At 34.4% G+C, this 21,941-nt stretch overlaps 4 protein-coding genes across 6 annotated transcripts in view; 2 read left to right on the forward strand and 2 right to left on the reverse strand.

Annotated features, from left to right (window-relative positions):
• LOC123694837 overlaps nucleotides 1–11,780 on the reverse strand; it is a 39,500-nt gene extending 27,720 nt beyond the window's left edge. The window contains exons 1-4 of the mRNA XM_045640429.1: nucleotides 11,450–11,780; nucleotides 3,497–3,634; nucleotides 930–1,015; nucleotides 510–643 (exon numbers count right to left, since the gene is read on the reverse strand). Of these exons, the coding sequence (XP_045496385.1) occupies nucleotides 510–643; nucleotides 930–1,015; nucleotides 3,497–3,634; nucleotides 11,450–11,535 (444 nt within the window). The 5' untranslated portion in view covers nucleotides 11,536–11,780. The remainder of the gene's footprint in view (nucleotides 1–509; nucleotides 644–929; nucleotides 1,016–3,496; nucleotides 3,635–11,449) is intronic.
• Nucleotides 11,781–12,215: 435 nt separating this feature from the next.
• Nucleotides 12,216–15,641, forward strand: LOC123695137 (classical arabinogalactan protein 9-like). Of its 2 annotated transcripts, none has more exons than XM_045640876.1 (2): nucleotides 12,216–12,329; nucleotides 14,701–15,641. In XM_045640876.1, the coding sequence occupies exon 2, from the start codon at nucleotides 14,701–14,703 to the stop codon at nucleotides 15,589–15,591; it is 891 nt and encodes a 296-aa protein (XP_045496832.1). In that variant the 5' UTR covers nucleotides 12,216–12,329; the 3' UTR covers nucleotides 15,592–15,641. The 2 variants fall into 2 exon arrangements, with proteins under 2 accessions (XP_045496832.1, XP_045496831.1); XM_045640875.1 differs by lacking the exon at nucleotides 12,216–12,329 and adding an exon at nucleotides 14,420–14,623.
• LOC123695136 (SH3 domain-containing protein C23A1.17-like) lies at nucleotides 12,659–18,506 on the forward strand. 2 transcript variants are annotated; one of them, XM_045640874.1, is made up of 2 exons: nucleotides 12,659–12,775; nucleotides 17,446–18,506. In XM_045640874.1, the coding sequence occupies exon 2, from the start codon at nucleotides 17,527–17,529 to the stop codon at nucleotides 18,466–18,468; it is 942 nt and encodes a 313-aa protein (XP_045496830.1). In that variant the 5' UTR covers nucleotides 12,659–12,775; nucleotides 17,446–17,526; the 3' UTR covers nucleotides 18,469–18,506. The 2 variants fall into 2 exon arrangements, with proteins under 2 accessions (XP_045496830.1, XP_045496829.1); XM_045640873.1 differs by lacking the exon at nucleotides 12,659–12,775 and adding an exon at nucleotides 17,079–17,222.
• On the reverse strand, nucleotides 13,003–14,025 carry LOC123695138. Its single transcript, XM_045640877.1, has 2 exons — nucleotides 13,936–14,025; nucleotides 13,003–13,673 (listed from the first exon to the last, which is right to left on the reverse strand). Exon 2 carries the CDS (start codon nucleotides 13,671–13,673, stop codon nucleotides 13,053–13,055), a length of 621 nt encoding a protein of 206 aa, XP_045496833.1. The 5' UTR covers nucleotides 13,936–14,025; the 3' UTR covers nucleotides 13,003–13,052.
• Nucleotides 18,507–21,941: the final 3,435 nt, after the last annotated feature.

Below are 21,941 nucleotides of genomic sequence, written 5' to 3' on the forward strand. Positions count from 1 at the left end.
AAACAGGTACATGAAATGCTGCTTTATACACTAAGGCTGGTTGCAGAGCTTGACCGACCATCAGTGCGTACATCAGTCGCGCTTGTCATATGTATGGAAATTCATAAAACCGTTCATAGCTAGACCGACCATACGCACGCGTCAATACGCGTGACAATTCATGCGCATTAGTGTCATAGTCATACAATTGTTGATGCGTATCGTCAGGACCGACGGTACGCACTGACGGTCGGTCAAGCTCTGCAACCAGCCTAAAAGAAAAGAACACGGGAATTTTAAGTTTGAGCTCTAAAATATATTTTTAGAAGGGAAAATTTTTTAGGCGCGTTGAGGGTAAAATTAAAAGATCACGACTTTGGTATCTTTGAATCTTGTCAAAGAAGTTTCACTTCTGACACGTGTGCTCGGCACACACGCTCTTTTTATACATATGTAAAATTACAAGCTTATAGATAGTATGAACAATTAATTACATTTTGGTAAAGAAACAATGTTACTATAAAACTTACCAACGTCGGCACCGCAGGCACGGGCCCAGGAGAGGGGAGGGAGTCAGCTTTCGGCTCCCTCTGCCCAAACTCCTGTTTCCAGTCCCTCTCCTTGGACCTGACTAGCTTGAGACTCGCGCGCTTTTTTAACCGTTCTGAAATAATCAGTTTATAACATTTTACACACAGTGATTTTACACGTTTTTCGTTTATGAATATGACTACATACTAATTACTAAAAAAACTTCTCGAGAACTGCTCCATGAACTGGTAAAAATATGGTGAAACCAGAATGAAAATAATTATTTTATTATTAATTAATTATTATTATTTTTGACTTTATCGCGAACAGACAGACAGACATGACGAATGATTATGTTTTATTTTAGGTCATGTTAGTTTTATATTAATTTTCTTATGTTATTCTAATTTAATACTTACCAGGTGGCGTGGGCTGAAATGCTGGAACGGGTTCTTTCTCATTGATAGATGACCGTTGATAGCACGGACTAAAATCCATCATATTTCTGAAAATAATAACATTGGGTCAATATATTTATAGTGTGGAGGTCGAACAAGCTTTAGAATGACTTGGGCTAGCTCGCAATAGGTACTATATCTACACGGAATATCGGCGTGCAATAGCAGTAAATGCTACATGTGCACACTACGTAAATATTCATGGGCGATAATAGCGCTTACTATCAGGCGACTGGCAAATAAATAAATATTCAGATGTGGCAGCAAGCTGGCAAAAGAGTTGATGGTTGATGGAGCTTTGCCACAGTGGGCATAAAAAATACATTTTGTCGAAATGATTGACCTGAGTCAACTTCTATAAATGTAAATTTAAAAAATATTATGGTACGTTCAGACGCCTGGCAATCAGCCTGCCAAGCAGCCCGGCAAGTAGCCCGGCAAGCAGCCCGTGTACTAACGGTACAAACAAACACGTGCGAATGCACATCAACATATTTACATGCTTGCGCCCGTGCTTGTGCTCGTTGAATGTCACTTTGAACGCAAGCGTCTGAACCCACCATTAGCATTTTAGATTATCGCAGTAATCAGTCGATGACAATAGCTTTTCCACAAATACGCAGGTACATTTCGTATATAATCAGGATCGGTAGACTAGACTTGATAAACTACAGAGATTGCGTAGTCACCGGTGAAATTTTCCGTACTGGCCAAAATTCCGGAACGATATAAATAGCATGTATCTTTTGTTAGGGAATTCCTCGAGTAAAAATAGAATAACATTAACATAATTATAATACTGTACTTTCAAAATGATTTTATATAATATGTTTGTATTGTTCTATTGTTGAGTCAGAGGGACATAACCGATTTCTGTCCTATAATCCCTGATCGCTGATTCATACATATACTGATTTGATTCAGTATTTTGTTCAATTGACGTGTGTATTACAAAAATGCATGAATGTACAGATAGGCTTAATGTCGAGTGTTATAGCGCGATAATACCTGATAGTGGGATATGGTTGCGCTTCAAATATGCGTATGTTTAGTATTTATACAATCTAATCTTTGGCATGTTGGGAATGAATAATTCGTGTTATAGGATAATTTTGTTGCGCTTTTCAAATATGTTTGTATCTATATGCATGACTGGTTGGTAGTGGCCCTGCCTTCCAAGCCACTGGTCGTGGGTTCCATACCCACCCGGGGCAAATATTTGTGTGATGAACAAAGATGTTTGCTCTGTGTCTGGGTGTTATTTATCTATATAAGTATTTATTTAAAAATTATATATGTATGTTTATCAGCCATCTGGTTTCCATAACACAAGCGAAAGCTTAGTATGGGATCAGATCGTGCCGTGTGTGAAAATTGTCCTGAATATTTATTTATTTATTTTATTTATTTATATGAGCGAATAAGTTTGAACTGGGCTACCATGATGTTTTATAGCAGTACTAGCTTTCCACCCGCGGCTTCGTCCGCGCAGTCAAAGAAAAACCCGCATAGCTCCCGTTCCCGTGGGATTTCCGGGATAAAACCTATCCTATGTCACGGAGAGAGATGACCGCCTCCTTGGTACAGTGGTTGACGCGTGAGCGTAGCACCGAGGGGTCCTGGGTTCGATTCCCGGTGGAGACGAAGAAAAAAAAAAATGTCTCGGTCTGGTAGGACACAGAAGGCTGATCACCTACTTGTCCCTAAAGAAAATCGATCAGTGAAACAGATGTATGAATAATGCATCTGCCCCTTACCCCACTTGGGGACACGGGACTTCACTATGTCACGGAGTAAAAAGTAGCCTATGTCCTTTCTCGGGTATCAAAATATCTCTATACCAAATTTCATGCAAATTGGTTCAGTGATTGAGTCACAGACAGACAGACAGAGTTACTTTCGAATTTATAATATTAGTATGGATTATTTCCTGTGCGAGTAAGTGATGGCGCTAGACGAACTATATAGGTAGCGCTGTCATTTTTCCATACTGCCTAAGTGCCTACTACTGCTACCGTACCGTGATGTCTTATCGCGGTACGGTGGCTGAATTTAACACGACAGTATTGTCTTCTCTACCAGCTGTAGAGGTATTTGCATTACCATACACTGTTATCCTATCACATATAAACCAACAACGAAGATTAACGTAAGATAACAGGATGATCAAAACAAACAAAATAATATGCACTTGCTTTACAATAAATTTTCTGGCGACCTTGCCCATCTTGATAAAAGTATTTCGCATGAAAATGAATTAATGTTTCACGGCAATAATAATTAGCCTATACCACTATCCAGCCTATCATCAATTTCATGAAAAACATATAAGATGAAATGGCTCCGTAAAAGAAATAAATTTGTGATATTATATTATAGCATGATGATGAAAACAGAATTTCTTGCCAACTTAGAAAAACTACTTTCCAAACCGGTGGTAAATTGGTAAATTATTCCTTATTTAGACGATTCAAAAGCACTATTTAAAACAATAAATGTTAAAGTATGAAACCATTGTATACACAGACCTCCGTTTCTCCTTGTCCCGTATCCTGGCCCTCGGTGGAGTGGTCCCCAGCAGGTCTGCCTCAGAGCCGTCCCCGCTCTCTTGCAGGAGGAAGCGGGACGAGCGCCGCGGATGACGCATCACTACATCCTGGCTGTCACTGGAAGTCATGGGGATCATATTATTTTTTCTGAATAATATGTTGTTATTTAGTGGGCTTCGAAAATAAAAACTAGTTAGAAATCTGAAATTCTAAATAACCGTCGCTAATTTATTCCAGAAGTTCATATTTATTATCATTCTTTGAGACACTATACGATGAATAACACCATTAACTATACAACTTATTATTATATGTATGTTTGACCATTTTATAAGAACTATAAACTGCAGTTTAATGCGACGTGGTCTGGACGTTCTGATAACTTTTTAGCTAAGCTTTACAATTTAAATCACTTTAAACATATTAAAATTATATTTCTAGATTCATCTCTACCGACCAATATTCTAAAATATCTCAGTTGAAATAAATGTTTACATTTCAGTCTATTACTGTGATTCAATCTAAAAATACGATTGCGAGACAGAGACAACGATATGCAATACGCATATCACTTCTAGGAAGTAGGAACTACCTTATCACCTGTACTAGAGATGAATGAACCTTAATTAATTCTCAATTATTGTACAAATAATTAGTTATTTAAATAATTTTGAGATGATGTGTATATTAATAGGACGTTCCAGTGAACAAAGGTTATAAGAGTTCGATGACCATGTCAGAATGTCGAACCGAAACCTGTTGCAGACGCTGTTTTTAAATTAGCAAATTTGAAATATAGTTTGTGAACATGTTAATTAAAAATTCACACAAAACTCAGGTAAATAAGGAAAACTTGTAAATTTCTAAATTCTAAGAATCAAAACGCGCATGTCTCCTTAGCTGGATAGCCCATTTTAAAAACAAATTTCTAATAGTTACCTACCTACCTAGTTCGATTACAAACCGAAATTTATCCGCTAATTAACAATTTGTTACACGCCAAAACTAACACATCAAGATTCCATCTTGACTTTTTCAGAATCATGTCAATTTATCTGATCTAGCATGGATCTAGCCATCTTTGTCCGAAGGTTCTGTTGATTTCACACCTTACCCTGGAGAAAATGTAATTTACATAGACCGTGTAATTTATTCGATTAATTTAAAAGCAATATATCAAAATGATATAATTTAAGTAACTAGGTAATCAATAATCATGTATTAAAGTCAGCTAAATTCCAATAAATTATTGGTATCCAAATGACTAGGTGTCATTGAATACCTAATAATTAAAGTAACTCCACGTACCTATCTTTATATAAATCAAAAATAATTTTTAAGAGCTTTTTAGAGATATTTTTGAGGTAAAAAAGGATAATGTATTGCTAACAAAAGCATCATTTTAGTAACTTAAATAAAACGAAATACGACTATCATTGTACGTGATAGTAATTAATCGTGTATTTTCGGCAACATTCAATAATTAATTAAAGACCTTAATTGTATTGTTTAGCTTATCCGTCAGTTAAGACAAATGTAGGTCTGAAATTTTAAGTTCTGACTTTTATCCATATATGTGTTAAATAGGATATTCAGGTACTTTAACAGTAAATCGTGAAAATGTCACAGATACTGTTGGGCACCACCACAAATCAGTCTGCGGCTATGCCAGATTTCTAAGGTGGTGTCCCTTTACATGCCACATTACCACAATATTCCACGCAGATATTTTAAATGAATCTTGTAGGTATATTTTAATTATTACTTATGTTGCAATAAATAATAGGTACGCCACTGCCTGCAGCAGCCTACTAGTGGAAACAAACAAATAGGTGATAGTTAGTCAAGTCAATAAAGAATTGAATATTAAATATTTTTCTTTACTTAGTAATTGTATGTTATTTGCTTGGATGGTCTTTCTGAATACTCTTGAGGCCGTGTCACGTAAAATGTACACACAGACGAAAGAAGATAAAATACCTAGTATACCTAATCAAACGCTATGATAAGCGTAACATACCCGTGAATGTACCTAGTAATTATAATCACCCGTTATCTACTATCATTCTCGGAATAGAGTGCGACAGCAAACATTATTGCTTATATCCGACACTGGTGGTTTATCAAAAATTCTTTACGAATGACGACCTTGAACGCGTCATGATAAATTCCCGTTTTTTTTAACAGTAATGCCAAATATTACCATGTACCAAACAGTATTTTTAATAAAAAATATTGTTAGGTTTACCTAGTTAGGTCCTAGGTTATAATTGAAGTTTTTAAAATGGTGTGTTCCAATTATATAAGGTATTTTACCTCGAAATCTAGGTATAAACATTACGTACATACTGTAACATACTAGTTGCTCTGCGCGGTTTCACCCCCGTGGCTCCACTCCTGTAGGTCGTAGAGTGATGATTTATAGCCTATACTCTATAACTAGCCTTCCTCGATATCTAACACCGAAAGAATTTTTCAAATCGGACCAGTAGTTTCCAAGATTAGCGCGTTCAAACAAACAAACTCTTCAGCTTTTTAATATTATTAAGTATAGATTTAACAAAATACAAGTCAAGATCGCAATTAGTAAAATTACACACTTATACGTCTTTTTGTCAAAACATTCATAGTTCAATAAGTCTAACCTTGGCCGGTGTAGCCTATTGTCGATTAATTATATGTTAAATGTATGCCTGTTACTGTTAGGTACACAATGAATACAAACACGGAAACTCGACATTACATAGAGGATTTACTTTAAAATCGTACTTAAAATGCTTGTTCTATTCATTGGGTACTTGTAATTTACAGTAACTATAGCTATATTTAAACAAGATGGGATGTAACTTCATTGTTGCGATTTCTGTTGGGAATTATTGCAGGAAAAACGGATTACTTTTGAAGTGAAACTTCTTTATCGGGGTTGGAAAAAAATTTAGTGTAACATTTTTCTGTTACGCGCCATCTTTTTCTTATCCCTACCACGCGTGATTCGACGTATTTCTGTAAAGTTGCATATAGTTAGTAAATTATTTTTTGAAAAATAAGGTCATAAAGAAGTTTCACTTCTTACGTGTGTACACTAGTACACGCATACATTTTTTTTCTTATATGAAACTCTCGTTTAATGCATTGAGGTCTAAATAAACAAATAGTTTAAATGATATTCGGAGCTAAATTGGTCCTTGAGAAAGGTATTTGCTGTTTTGTTTCCCATGTATAGTTTTAGTAAAGAGTAATTAATAAATAAAAATGCAAAGCAGCTAAGAGCTTCATAGAGGTTCATTTGTTTCGGTTATCAGCACGAACAATAAATATTATGTTTTCAGTGCGACACTATAACAACCTATTTACTAGGGATGCGCCGAATACCGAATACATATTCGGTATTCGGCATATTCGGCATCTTTTTCACTATTCGTATTCGGCCGAATTATTCGGTTTAGGTGCCGAATATATTCGGTATGAGTATTTCTACTTTCTTGGCTATAGAACTAAATAAATAACTTCATATTATGAATGATTTATGTCATACTATACACAAGTCAAAGAAATCCTATGAAGAATGTTTGAACCTAAGGTATACAGGGTGTAATCGTTAAGTGTGCACAGGCGATTATTCCGTAACTATAACAGATATCAAAAAACCTTAAGCTGATATTGAAAGTACTATACCTAATGAGTAAAATGACGATAATAATTTTTTAAAAATAAAACGAGAAATATCCAAAAATGTTACATGAAACGCTCCCATACAATGTTCGAGACGACATCCTCGATTTGGAATACCATTGTATTCCACATCGAGCTCTATTTACAGTCTCTAAATGAACTTTCATTAAAATTTGCGAAATAATTATAGCACAAAATCAAATAACAAAGCAAAACCTTTCATATTAAATGTTTGAAATAGTCATATTTCATACTAAATGTATGGGAGCGTTTCATGTAACATTTTTGGATATTTCTCGTTTTATTTTTAAAAAGTTATTATTGTCATTTTACTCATTAGGTATCGTACTTTCAATATCAGTTTAAAGTTTTTTGATATCTGTAATAGTTATGGAATAATCGGTGGCGAGCGAGCCTTACCTCACCGCCCTGGTGAGGTAAGGCTCGCTCGCCACCGAGCCGGCAGCTACTTGCGACCCGTTAGAACCGGTTTACGCATCAAAACACGTCAAAACATTGAACCGAATAATTCGGCCGAATATTCGGTTCGGTAAGGTTCTAACCGAATAGTATTCGGTATTCGGTTATTCGGTGAAACCACTATTCGGCGCATCTCTACTATTTACCCATAGCAATTTTTTTCCTATTCCATTGTTTTATTGCAATGAAAATAAGCATTAATAAAGAACTTATTCTGTTAAATATATTCTCAAAAGAAAATGAAGGTCATTGCAGTCTAGAAAACAATAATTGACAGAACCTCCTTGTAGGAAAATTTCTGAATAAAAATGTTCACAATTAGTAATTACTACTACTTAGTAAAGTTTAACAATACAAATGTATATAATCTATACTAATATTATAAAGCTGAAGAGTTTGTTTGTTGGTCCGAACGCAATAATCTCGGGAACTACTGGTCCAATTTGAAAAATTCTTTCAGTGTTAGATAGCCCATTTATCGAGGAAGGCTATAATAGGCTATATATCATCACGCAATGACCAACAGGAGCGGAGCGATGCGGGTGAAACATCGGGGAACACCTAGTTAATAATACTAAGTAATATATCCTAGGTTTTGATGTTTTATTGTACAATTTATGTCCAAATAAAGTTTTATATTCTTGGAAACATTAAGAGCAACAGCTAATTAACAACAATGGTGAAAACTTTGTTTAAATTTTTCATTGACACATCTCGGCAAGATTTCGACATGCATTATCAACTCCACAAAATCACAATATACAGATACATACAGTAAGGAAACTTCATACAAAATGTTCGAAATGGCTCCCCCCCATCAAGCGTGTTTACGAGGGTATTGAGGGGGATCAATAGTAGCGGGTGACACATCCACAGATTTTGAATATAGTATGGAAAAAAGTTTAAAGTGATGTCAATTCACATTAAATAAATATCGATTGTTTCAGTTTGTAGCCCTTTCAATAAATATATTTGTAAATACCATATCTGACTACAAGTTAAAAAGAGACTATTTTTTAATTTCTATAGATATGGCAGTATGAGTTTTAAATTATGTTGACATATTTTCTATCAAAATGATAGCTACAAATAGTACCTAACTATTAGGAGTCCAGTCTATTTAAAGATCGCATCTATTTTTTACGCAATCTAGAAGAGCACGAAAATATAAAAAAAGGAAACCGTATTTACTAAAAACGTATTTACTTTTACAAGCTATATAATTCGGATTGTTTCTTCTTGTAAATTCATATTTAGGCTACACCATTTTTGTATTTTAACGGGTTTTTAATCTCCAAATTACCACAAAATCAACTGTGAAAAAAAAGCAAACAGAAATATACAGGCCGAATTGATAACCTTCTCCTTTATTTTTCAAGTCGGTTAAATATCAAAAAGTAACAGCCCTATAGCTATACGTCATAATTTCATGGGGGGGGGGGCTTAGTTTCCTAACTGTATGTACGTAGTATATATCTGTCAACTGTGACAAAATGCAGGGTTGCCAGCAACATGTTGACAGCAACTCAATGTAAATTTAAATTTGTAGCAAAATAGATGTCTATCATGAACAGACAAACCCTTTTTTAAATAATCAGTATCACAAAGCTATTTCAGTTGTTTCTGGGCATGAAAATGCAAAATCAAAAAATGTAAGAGAATTTGGAAATAAAAGACATTTTAACGGATTTTAAGCGTTTAAAAATCATAAACAAATCAAAAATTCTTTACGAATCTTACGAAATCACGTGAAATAAAAAGTTAGTAAATCAAATCGCGTGATTGATTCATTATATTATTTTCCCGGCGTTTCAAACACTTTACAGTGAGCATGGTCAGGGGGAGTCACCTAAAAATAAAATGATCAAAAAAATCTAAATCTCCATAAAATATCCATTAATCAAATTACATAATATTACACCTGCTATAACTGTCCACTTGATGTTTGAACAGCGTTATCAGTAAGTGAAGAAGATAACACTATTAGTGATACGCAATCAGTAATTTACGGCTAGTATTAACATAACTAAACACTACATTATGTGGCTAATCTCAATTGAGTTTTCACAGTATGATAGAAGTAATCATCCTTATAATTTAATATAGCCTTTTATTCCTAAACATAGGGTAACAAGAGGTCCCTAAGTTCGGTGTGTCTTTCGGCATATGCCTCCTCCAATTCTTTCCAATGCATCCTGTTCCTTGCTACTCTCATCCAAAATGGTCCCGCAGTCTGTTTCAAGTCATCATCCTTATAATATTGATTGCTAATTTCACCATTTTACATTTCTTTTATCACACTATTAAGGTCTATCTCATTATAAATCAAACATTTTGTCTGTAGCATACAATATATTAATGCCATTAGCATTGGTGATGAATGCATATCATGTATTTGCTGTGGAATTATTTAAAAAAAATTACTTTTACTGAAAATATTACATGGATTAATTATTATGAGCATGGTAAAATGGACTTTTTCAATTCATAATCCATTTAATGATAGACATTTTTTTTTCTATATCCAATAGCAAACACCAAGGACAAAGCAAAAGTCAAGTGCTTTATAAATATAGGGTCTACTTGAAATTGCAATAATTTTACCCAGAGTGTGTAAATGTTAAAAATATTTAAAGTAAAAGCACATCCCGGACACTCCATACAAAATTTTCGTTTTGACAGTCACACTGTAGAGACTGCAAATGTGTGTGTTAACGCTTTATGGTTGGCACATTTGTGACTAGCGTAAAGAAATTCGCGTTTTTCTGATGAAATACATCCGTAAACAGCTCAATATCTAACCATTTTCTACGAAAAACGATAATCATAAAATCGAAATCCAAAATAATAAAATTACTTTACATCAATTTGATTAATGTTGTCAATCTTCGTTGCTTATCGTCCTTGCAGAAAAATGCGGGCCATCTATAGCGTATCATGCGGGGTGAGGTAAGTGTTTAATTTTGGCGGGAGGCGGGGAGTGTCCATTCTGTAGCGTTTAGCTACTAATATGTATTCTGTGGTAAAAGACATCTCTTTGTCTATTATTTCAATTCTAATATTGTTGTTTAATTTTTATGGTAACAATAATATATGAACCAGTATAATTTGACAGGTGAACTAAGTGCCCTACTTTTCATGTATTCTTTAATATAAATATTAAACGTAAACACACACCGCACACATTTTGTCCATCAGAAAAATGGTGATATTTACTGAGACTAACAATAAGGAAGTATTTTAAAGAGGACCAAAATAATAGCAATTATTGATGCTTTAAAAACTTCTGATTACAGTTAGAATTTACTTTGATTGTTATCGCAGGTCAAGAATTTAGATAAGAAAATATTCTGAATATTCTTAAAACAATATATGGTACATGTGTGTAGACAACAAGCTTATCAGTTGTGTAATTATCCAATATATATTTTTTATGTTTTTAATACTTGTCTTGGATCTTTATTTGAGATTCAATTATACCCCCTTGTAATAAATTTCTAATAAGATTCTAATTGGATAGTTTATAATATATTATGTTTTACAAAGTGTTATGGGAAAGTTTAAAACCTAGTTAAGTGTGTTAGATAAACCTGTTTCATACAAAATCATATCTTATGTGAATCCAATAAGAATTTCTATAAATGATGCAATAAAACATAAACATATTTTACAAATTAGTTTCGAAAATCGCATTTCACACATAATACGTAATGTAAACACTGACGTAGTAACCTATCACGTTTCTCGTGCACGCATTAAATGATAATAATATGTACTTACAAATCGTCATCCGAGCTCTGGCCCGAATCGTAGTTTATAGGGAACCCTAATTTTTTCTTCCACTCCTTATCACCGCTCGAAACCATTTTGCAAATAGGAGAACCGGATGCAAAACGCTCGAACCACTAACATGCTAACACTAAAATGTTTTCATTCGTAGAGCACGTGATTTACATCGCAAATATTGGTAAAATATTCATTTCACGTCCAATTCACACCTCTTTTCACTGCACACTGATACCGGCACGAAATCATGCATTAAATGCGTAAAATAACTAAAACACTATCACATAACGCGAACATCGGCATCATCGTTCACCAACTCATCAAAAAATAAACTGAAATTATATCAGCAAATGTCGGCTGTCCCGCTGACATTGACATTTGACATATTCGAAACTTTTTCAGCTGACAGTTGACACTTGAATTTAAAATGTCAAAGTCTTGGTTGTTATTGGATGCAAGCCTATTCGGCTGTTCTCGTATTCTTTCAATTTTTTTCTTCTATCTTTTATTCAATTTTATGATTACTTTATAAAGTACGAAACATCAGTATCGATTTTGAATACTAATTTAATTTCAACCGCTCGCTTCGGTTCCACTGTGGTTTCACCCCATTTCATTTTTAATTTTTACACATCCACAATCCACATATTGTATAAAAATTAAAAAAAAAATAGCTGAGGAAATTCAAAAATAGAATTTTTAACATAGCACAAGCACTCTGGCACCGGCAAGCACTTTATTTTAGTAGAAATTTGGTGAGTGAGATCTACATTTGCCATATTTTGTCAATGAACAGTGCGGTGGAGCCATGAAATAAGAAAATAAGTTACATAGGAGGAGTCAGTTGATAGTGGCAAAGAATAGAAAAACATAGGTAACCTATATAATCACTTTATTTTATCGATTAAAATATTAAATTAGCCAGAAAAATAATATGGCCATACATAGTTGGGAGGGTCATACTTATATCCTGGCAGCCAAGGCCAATAATATTTTGTAGTAGTTACAAGAAACTCGTCATATTCATTTATACAACCAAAACATGATTGTGGTTTGGTTTGGATGCTATTACAATTTAAAATAGTTGTTAGTATTGCGATGTATCGGAAATATTTCATCTGGAAAAAAATATCGTGATATTAAACAGGTAAAGTTTAAATTATAGGTAAGGTAGGTAAATTTTAAATTATATTTACATTTTACCTTTATTATCTATCTATTTAAATAAAATACTGTGCAATTATCCAGTGTACCTGCTTTATATTCGACTAATTCTATGTTACAATGAAATATGAAACAAAGAACCTTTTATAAACAATTGTAAGTTTCTTTTTTTTTCCTATTGTGTACTTTGAAAGTCGTTACGTTTTCGGTTTCAGAAATGATTACACAAGCAAAATGTAATTAAATAAATCTATCAGGAAAATAATTTTGATCACCTAAAACAATATACAGGCCTATCTACATCGTAGACGTAGTGGTTCTTTTATATGTTCTGTGTTCATAAGAAAGGATTACTAACTAAGTACATTGAAATACAAAACGTATTTTATATTTTTAAATTTCAGTTTATTAAAGGGTATAAAAATATAAAAAATTAATGTTTATGTTTATGGTTCCGTTTCAGGCCGAATTTCTTTTTTAAGTCATGCATAGTCATCTCCTGGCTATCATTGATCTCTTTGCTATCTTCCAATTTAGCCGGCACTTTACTTTGGCTCAGTTCGAGCCAATCTCTTGCGTTGTCCTTCTTTATTTTCTTCTGGTATACTACATCTCCATTCCTTGTCATGTAAGAGATCACAGGAGTCAGGACCTGCCGCTGCTTCCTTTTGTGTTTATTTTTCTTTTTTCGCGACCTCAAATCCTCCTTGCTGGATGAAGAACTTTCGCTACTGCTAGAGCTGGATGACGAATCTTTGTAATACTTCTTCTTGGGTCTTCGGCGACGTTTGTATTTTCTATCAGCAGCTTTGCTATGGTATGGCATAACAACTAGAGGCATGCGTTGTTGACCTACTGGGTATGGAGCGTGCAGAGGCATTGGTTGGCCTGGCATCATCGGCATTGGTCCAGCATGGACCATCGGGTACTGCACTTGAGCCGCCATCTGTCCATGCATTTGTGGATAGGCATATTGTCCTGGTGCAGGAAACTGTGACAATGCCTGTAGTGCTAAATGCAATACTATTGATGTTTGAAGTAACGCTGTGTCCATCTGAAAATGCAATGTAAGTATGTAGTAGAAATAATCGTTTAGACTTTAGATCATGATAATATTCAAACAGCCGGTAAGATTTTATCATCAACGAAAACATGGAATACAATTAATGCGTAAGATACTTATAATTTTATGGATTTTCACGAGCTCTTGCACGTTTTGGGATGTTTAATTAATTGGAGTATTATAAGCCATAGAATTATATGAGGACTTACTTATTAATTACATCACCATTTTTTTGTAATAAATTAGAACATACCTTCTTAAAAGATGGAGTTGATACTTTCTTCGAAACATGAGTGGATTGACTGTAACGTTATGCCGTTGTAAATGTTCTTAAATACAGGAGATTTTGTTCGAACCTATTGTTTGAAAATTAACTTGTTCTTATGCAATGCCGTTACGTAGATTTATGTGTTTTTTAATGTATTTTCAGGCGTTAATTTAATTAAATATTTAAGTATACATAAAATGCGATTTCTTAAAAGCGAGATTCTGGATAGATTCTGGATATATATCAAATTAATGTGTCTCTATCTTTTAAGAAGTGTTACGATTAAAAAGTGCATTATGTTTGAAATCGATACATTACAGTACTAAATCCTTTACACAAAATATGTAAAACAAAACATTCGTAATTGTGTGGTAGTAGTCGCAAATAGAATAATGTAGCAAGTACCTAAATAAGATAATTCCAGATGGACATTATGATATCAACATGAAAAATTATATATTTTAAAATGTTTTATAAGAAAATGCAAGTATTAGGTATTAAGATTTAAAAGTCATACAATAGGTTATTGTCGATTACATAAAGTGCATTGTGCGCAAGAGTTGAACTTTTTTCAAACACAAAAATTTCCTTGAAATAGCTTCATATAACCAGCTTGTAACACAGTGATCGTTAGAATTTGTTCTGGAGGTCTAGTCAATAATGAAAGTATAAAGTATGTATCTCAAAACTTTCATAAAATTTTTAAGCACTTTAATAATAAAGATTTATTAAAAATATTCTTTTTTACAGATGCGTGCCGGAATACATTCCATCATAATTATTCTAGTGTTTACTGGTGTAATTGGCAAGGACCCAGAGTTACCGCTATGTCCAACAAATATTCAATATTTTCCCCAAAACCTTCCAATGCACTGCCGCATGCCGACTGCTGCTGATATGCCAAATTTACAAATACCAATCCAAAGTCAAACATTCCCACCACCATTTTACCAAAGTCCACCACCAGGTAAACAACCTGAACCTATACCAATCCCTGTACCTCCTGGGATGCCTGGTATGCCGGGACCAATGCCAATACCGATGCCTATGCCTCTCCCAGGCCCACCTGGACCAGCTCACAAGCTTCCTGTAATTGTAATGCCGTTCTATTCTCCAGACAACTCCTTCAAAAAGCCACAAATTCGACCTGATCCTAGACCAAGGATACGTATACGCAAAAGAAGGCCTCGTTATTATTCTGACACTGATGATAGCACAGATACCGATACCGATACATCTTCTAACGAGTTAACAGATTCTTCTTCAGAATACGACGGCTATTGGAGAGGTAAACGCAGCGGGAGACGATCTAACCGACATCGTAGAGAGAAGAGAAGAAGGCATCAAAGACAAGAATTACTTACGCCAGTTCTACAATATGTTACTAAAGATGGCTACGTTATATTCGAGAAGAAGATAAGTAAAGGTGAAGCGAAGGATTGGTTGAAAGTTAAAACGGGCGATACATTTGAATCTACAACGCACGCTAAACAAGTAATCGACGAATTTGAAGAAATAGAAGATGCAATACGAGCTGATAGAGATGAAGAAAAAGTAGAAATTAAAACAGAACGCAATACCCAGAAGCATCATAGGAGAAAATCGAAACATAAAATGCCCAAAAATGTAGTAGCTCAATGAGTATTATAAGTTTTGTATTTTGTTACCTAATTTTGATAAATAAACAGTGAGAAAAATTTAATTGTTTTAATATTAGGCACATCTATGCTCAGAAATACTATTAGAACCACAAAGTACTATATGCCTACAAGTACAATACCATAGAACTAAAAATGCAAGCAATTTCATCAAGTTAAATAAATTCAACTTAACATTTCTTATTAAAAAAAATTTAAGTTATTTCTATACTACCTAAACTAGCTTTCCGCTCGCAGCTTCGCCTGCTCTACCAAAATCCTTTTACCCCAGTTAATAAAACCGTTTTCATGCTGAACATCGCACTAAATTTCCAATCCGAATTCAATTGTTTTTTAGATTAAGGGTCACTTACACTGTCCAATAAAACAAAAAGCTTCGCTAAGTTTTTGGCCGATATCTCTGAAACTAATTACTTAAGGGCAAATATTTACTTAAGGGCAAATTAAAGTTATGCAGACTTTCTTGTATAGAATAAAATTTCGTTTGTAAAACTTATCGTAACCGTTACCGTTAACGATTTATGAGCCATTTAATGAACCGATTTATTGTTTTTGGCTAATTCTCCATCCATTTTAGGTCATTTTATTTGCTACAGCTTTAAAGGTTAAATGCTTTACCTATTTACTGAGGTAGTAGCCGACACAGAAAAAGATGATTTGCAATCTTTGTAATATAATTATTAAATCAATGAAATATATACTTCAGCTTTTTGTGATGGGCCCACTTTTCAAATACATAATAATATAGTATAAATCATACAAATACATTAAATATAACACTAGCTTTTCGCCCGCGGCTTCGCCTGCTTTGTTTAAAATTTAACCCTAACTATATACTAAATTCTAAAACCTTCTTCTTGAATCACTCTATAAAAAAATAGAGTACTTGCCGAACACACGTGTCAGAAGTGAAACTTCTTTGGCAAGATTCAAAGATACCTAAATGGTCGCCTTACTCCATGACGTGACGGTATTGCCATGACGCGACCTTGAAATTTTACTCTCAACGCGCCTAAAGTGTCACTTCAAAAACTGCATGATTTTCAAATAGACAACGGATTTCCGTTGTGTATTTTTAAAGATCTAAGAAAAATAACAGCTGAGCGATTAATGATGCGAAAACAAGTCCATCAAACATTAACGGACGATGATGACGTTCATAAATATTAAAAACTAGCGGTCCGCCCGGCTTCGCCCGTGGTACATATTAACGTTTTCTCTACATAAGAACTATCCTCGTACTTCAAGGAATATAATAAAAAAAGAATTATCGAAATCGGTTCAGCCGTTCTCGGGTTATGCGCTTACCAACACATTTTGTGATACATTTTTATAGTATAGATTTATACATTCAATATAGTGTATACTTTTCCAAAACAATGTTGCTTTACAATGAATTTACATTTTTTATGATTATAAAACGAATTTTTTTATGATCTTTATGACCATAACTTATTGAATGGTTTGTTATTGTGTAAGCATTCAAAGCAAAATTTTCATATTTTCCGCATCACGTTACAATGAGCTAGATTATGTAAGAAATTGTAAAATGCATAAAAGCATTTTCCGTTCACATAAAGAGCGATTGAATTTCTACAGCTGAATATGTGTTACGTAAGTAGTTCCTACATTAATGTACAATGTATCCTTTCTTCTGTTTTCATGAGTGCTATTACCTACTTCAGTACCCACGTACTAATTGATTGATTATTTTGTATCAGTTTATTTATTTAAATACTTTTTATACTGTGTGTTCATAATGTAAACTAAATGGATATTATTTACCCTTTTAATAGTTTCCAAAGTTGTACAATTTATATCTATTTAATTTTTTCAGATCAAATCATCGAAATGGACTCTTATAATTCTAGTCACAATCATAAGAAAGGCCAACGTACAATTAGCGTATCCAGTTTACATGCCTCCTCCTCCTCCGCCAATGATCGCAATGCCACCACCAATGCAAATACCAATCATCGCCATCGAAATACCTGAACAGACTGTCCCCACTACTACCACTACAACGACCACGGAAAAGAGTGTTGCAATAGCCATCCCTGTACCCGTGCCTATGCCCGTGCAAGTAGCTGTGCCGGCATATGCCCCTTCATATTGCATAGCATCTCCCAGACCAAAGAACTGTCCGCCATGCCCTCCGTGTCTATGCATGCCGCAATGCACACCGGCGTTCTTCTCATATTGTTCACCATGTCACTTGAAATGTCGCTGCCGTAATCCAGGAGATGCACCAGTTCCTTTACCACCTGTTCCACCAATGCCCGTACCAGCTCCTGTATATCCTATGCCGATGCCTGTAGCGCCAGGACCACCACCTGTTGTAGTCGTGCCAATGCCACCGCAAATACAACCCAGACCAAGGCGATGGAAACCAAAACCAAAGTATTCAAGTTCAGAAGAATCGAGTGACGAAACGAGCAGTGACTGTGATTATCTACGGCGAGGAAAGAAATTTAAACGCCGCAAATTAAGAATACTCAGACGCAAAGCAAGTTCAGAAAGTGAGAACGAACTAGTGAAGCCAGTGCTGACGTATGTATCGAATAATGGTGAAATTAAATATGAGAAAAAGATAAGTAACGATGAAGCTGATCAATTATTAAATGGACGTGATAACGGAAGGAGATATAAAACAGTGAGAGTCATGACAAGAGAGGATAATTCAAATAAACAGCAAGTTGTAGTGATGTCTAATGATGAAGATAATAAAGCAAGGTACAAGCAAGTGGTGCTTCGAAATGGACCAAGCCACGTGCTGAGTAGTGGGAAGAAAGAATTGATATTTAGACCTCCTGGTAACAAGAAGATTAGCAATTTATCTGTGTCGTTTAATATAGAATAGATGAATTTTAAAGTAGATGTTTATATTTTTGTAAATAAATATTTGTGAATGGAAGAATACATAATAAAAGACGAAGAATTCATGAAAAAATGTTTATTTCATAAACAATCTAACAGATACTTTAACCACAGAATACTTACCTAATAGTAGCTTTAACATAAAAAGGCGTAAGCAGTTGGAACCTTAAAAAATCTTTTAGTCCTATAATTAACTCTACATATTTAATCTTTTAATTTTACATTAATTTTTACATATGTTTTTCATTTAGATTTTTTTAAACTCAAACATTTGAAACACAATTAACTTGTTCCAACTGAAGATCACGTACCGAAACCGATTGTAGTTTTTATAATAACGAATTTAAATTACAGTAAATAAATAAAAGATGAACAATTGGATTGTGTGTAACGAGCACACGTGTCAGTAGTGAAACTTCTTTGGCAACCAAAATAGTGGCCTTACTCCATGATGTGACGGCATTGCCATAACGCAACCTAAAAATTTTATTGTCAACACACCTAAAGAATTTCAAAAAACTGTAAAATGTTTTTCATAAACCTCTTGGGGTACACACAGGATAACTATGCAATTGCCAATGGAAATTAATATGAATATAGTTATGAATATGTCCACGATGATTACTCATTAAAAATCGAATGTCTTAAAATATCAACGCTATTTTTTAATCAATTAAATATTTATATGAATATGTGTCAGTTCCAATCTTGATTAGGAAATTGGAAGGTGTCGGTATAAGAGGATGTGCACTGGATTGGTTCAGAAGCTACCTCCAGGGAAGAACGCAGCGTGTGAGAATTAACTCGTTCATGAGTTCACCAGATCATGTCACGTTTGGTGTTCCCCAAGGAAGCATTCTCGGCCCGATCCTATTTCTAATTTATTTAAACGATCTCATTTCTCTCCCTCTTACCGATGCAAATATTATATGTTATGCAGACGATACTGCGATTTTATTTCATGGCCCAAGCTGGGCTGAAGTTTTTCAAAAAAGCCAGAAAGGTATGTCTCAAATTATGTTGTGGCTTAATAATAATCTTCTCTCCCTCAATGCTGCCAAGACTAAATTTCTATGCTTCCATAAAACCAGGGCAACAGCTCCTAAATCTTTCCCAAAGTTTTTCATTCACATGTGCGGTAAATCTACTCACCACGATAGCATTGGCAGTGGTTGTAATTGTGATCAAATTACCAGGTCAGATTCTATAAAATACCTTGGTGTTATACTGGACGAAAAACTCACTTTTAATGAACATATTAACGCCATGTCAACTCGAACAAGACGCCTGATATATGTAATGAAAACTCTCAGAACCAAAGTCGATAAACACCAACTTATGACCATATATAAGGTATTATGCCAATCATTAATAACCTACTGCATTTCTGTATGGGGAGCCGCCTCGGCCTCGCTTATTATCAAACTAGAGAGAGCCCACCGTTCCATTTTAAAAGTTATGCTGCGAAAGCCCCCTTTCTATCCTACAGTGTCTCTCTACAGGGATGCTAATGTTTTAAATGTACGAGGACTTTATATTTTACATGCAATCATCTCAATGCACAACAAACTCTTAAAATCTAATTTTTACTCAAATACATCAACACGGCTATTAAGAGCACCGACCCCATTGACCAAATGTTTCTTTTCCAAACGTTTTCAAAATTTTATGTTCCCATTCTTATATAACAAATTTAGTAAACTTATTAACTTCCGGCAGTACACGTTACCCAATATTAAATATAAACTATTAAGCATTCTAGTGTCCAAGGACTATAAGCAAACAGAACAGATTCTAAGAATACTATAACTACAATTGTTTAAATAAGCCAAGTATCATGTCCGAAGTTGCATTGTATTAAACGTGTTGGACCCTTTGTGAAACTCCATTTTCATCGTACAATCGTTGTATGGCCCCGCGAGACAGGCTGTGCCTAGTGCGGGGTCCGCTGTTGAAATCTGTACTTATTTTAATAACCTTCCTTTTGGCAAATAAATATTATTTTATTTTATTTTTTTTTTTTATGTTCACATGCAATATTGAAATTAGTGAATGAATATTAAACAGAGACTAACAAAAAGATAATCAATCATTGTAAATGCCTAAATTTCTCATACTTAATTATCGAAAGAACAAAGAAAATCATTGAAGGATTTTTATCATCAAAAGTTCTAAGAAATATGAAGTCAAATCTATGTAACAGCTATTTGCACTTAAACAAAATTAGCATTGAGTTAACAATGAACAATCGAATTACGTGACCTATTTTAGGCTGTTTATTCCATTATACGCCATACTTCTTAAAAATGTGGTCCAGTTTACTCGTTATAACCTCACTCTATTGTATCAACTCGCTACCCGTAGACAACCAGTCCGCTGCGAAATCTATGATGGAGTTTATGAAATCATAACAGGATTTGATGAAGCCACCAACAATGAATACAAATTCAACAAATGGGCCGTGTTGTTTCGGGCAAATATGTACGAATCCGTGTACCTATCCAATTTTGCCGAATTATCAACAGATGCCTATAATATTACCAGCAAGAACGGTATACGAGCCGGTGGAGCATAACCACCCTCCACTAGGAGATATAAAGGATTTGATTAAAGCAGATAAAAAACGGCACAATTATGTAAGTTACGAGTTTAGTGATACTAGTTCAGATACTGATACGGATACCGATACTAACACGGATTCGGATACGGATTATGCTTATTATGAAAGCTTTTTGGGGAAGGTATCCTAAACTATTGTTTGTAATTTTGTACGGTTTTTTATGATTTGTTTAAACAAGTGCAATGTTTTTGTTTAAACAAGTGTAAATAATACAAACTTTTGTAATTTTATTCAGTTCATTTCATTTTAAGCCTAAAAATACAGTATTTATGTCGTGGCCATATCGTAGATATGCTGATTTCATGAAATGGCCAATTTAGTTTGGCCAGATCGTTAAATCGTCAACGTTTCACGATTTGGTCATCAACATTTGGCCAGATCGACGATCTGGCCACACGTGGATGGCCATTTCAAGAAATGCGACCATTTTTGTTTATTTTTTAAAAGGCGATTCGCTTCTGGCACTCGCCGGCCGCTGCCGCGGTACGCTCGCTTTGCTCGCTCGGCTCGTGCGTTGCTTATTAAAGTCTAACCTAACCTAACCTATATTTTATACGATCATGGCCAAATGTCGATGACCAAATCGTGAAATGTTGACGATTTAACGATCTGATCAAACTATGTTGGCCATTTCATGAAATGAGCAAATCTACGACATGGCCACGACATTTATACAAATTATTTTAGGTCCTTACCTAAATATTCTTAAAAAATACATAACTCTCACATTTTTAATTGAGCAAATTTATTTTACCAACTACTAATTAAAATAGATCTTATTATAGTTTATTATTGTGTGTGTGTGTGTGTGCATCTGCAACTAGTAATATTAAGGG

Source organism: Colias croceus, chromosome 10 (assembly GCF_905220415.1).
Source record: "Colias croceus chromosome 10, ilColCroc2.1".
NCBI lineage: Eukaryota > Metazoa > Arthropoda > Insecta > Lepidoptera > Pieridae > Colias > Colias croceus.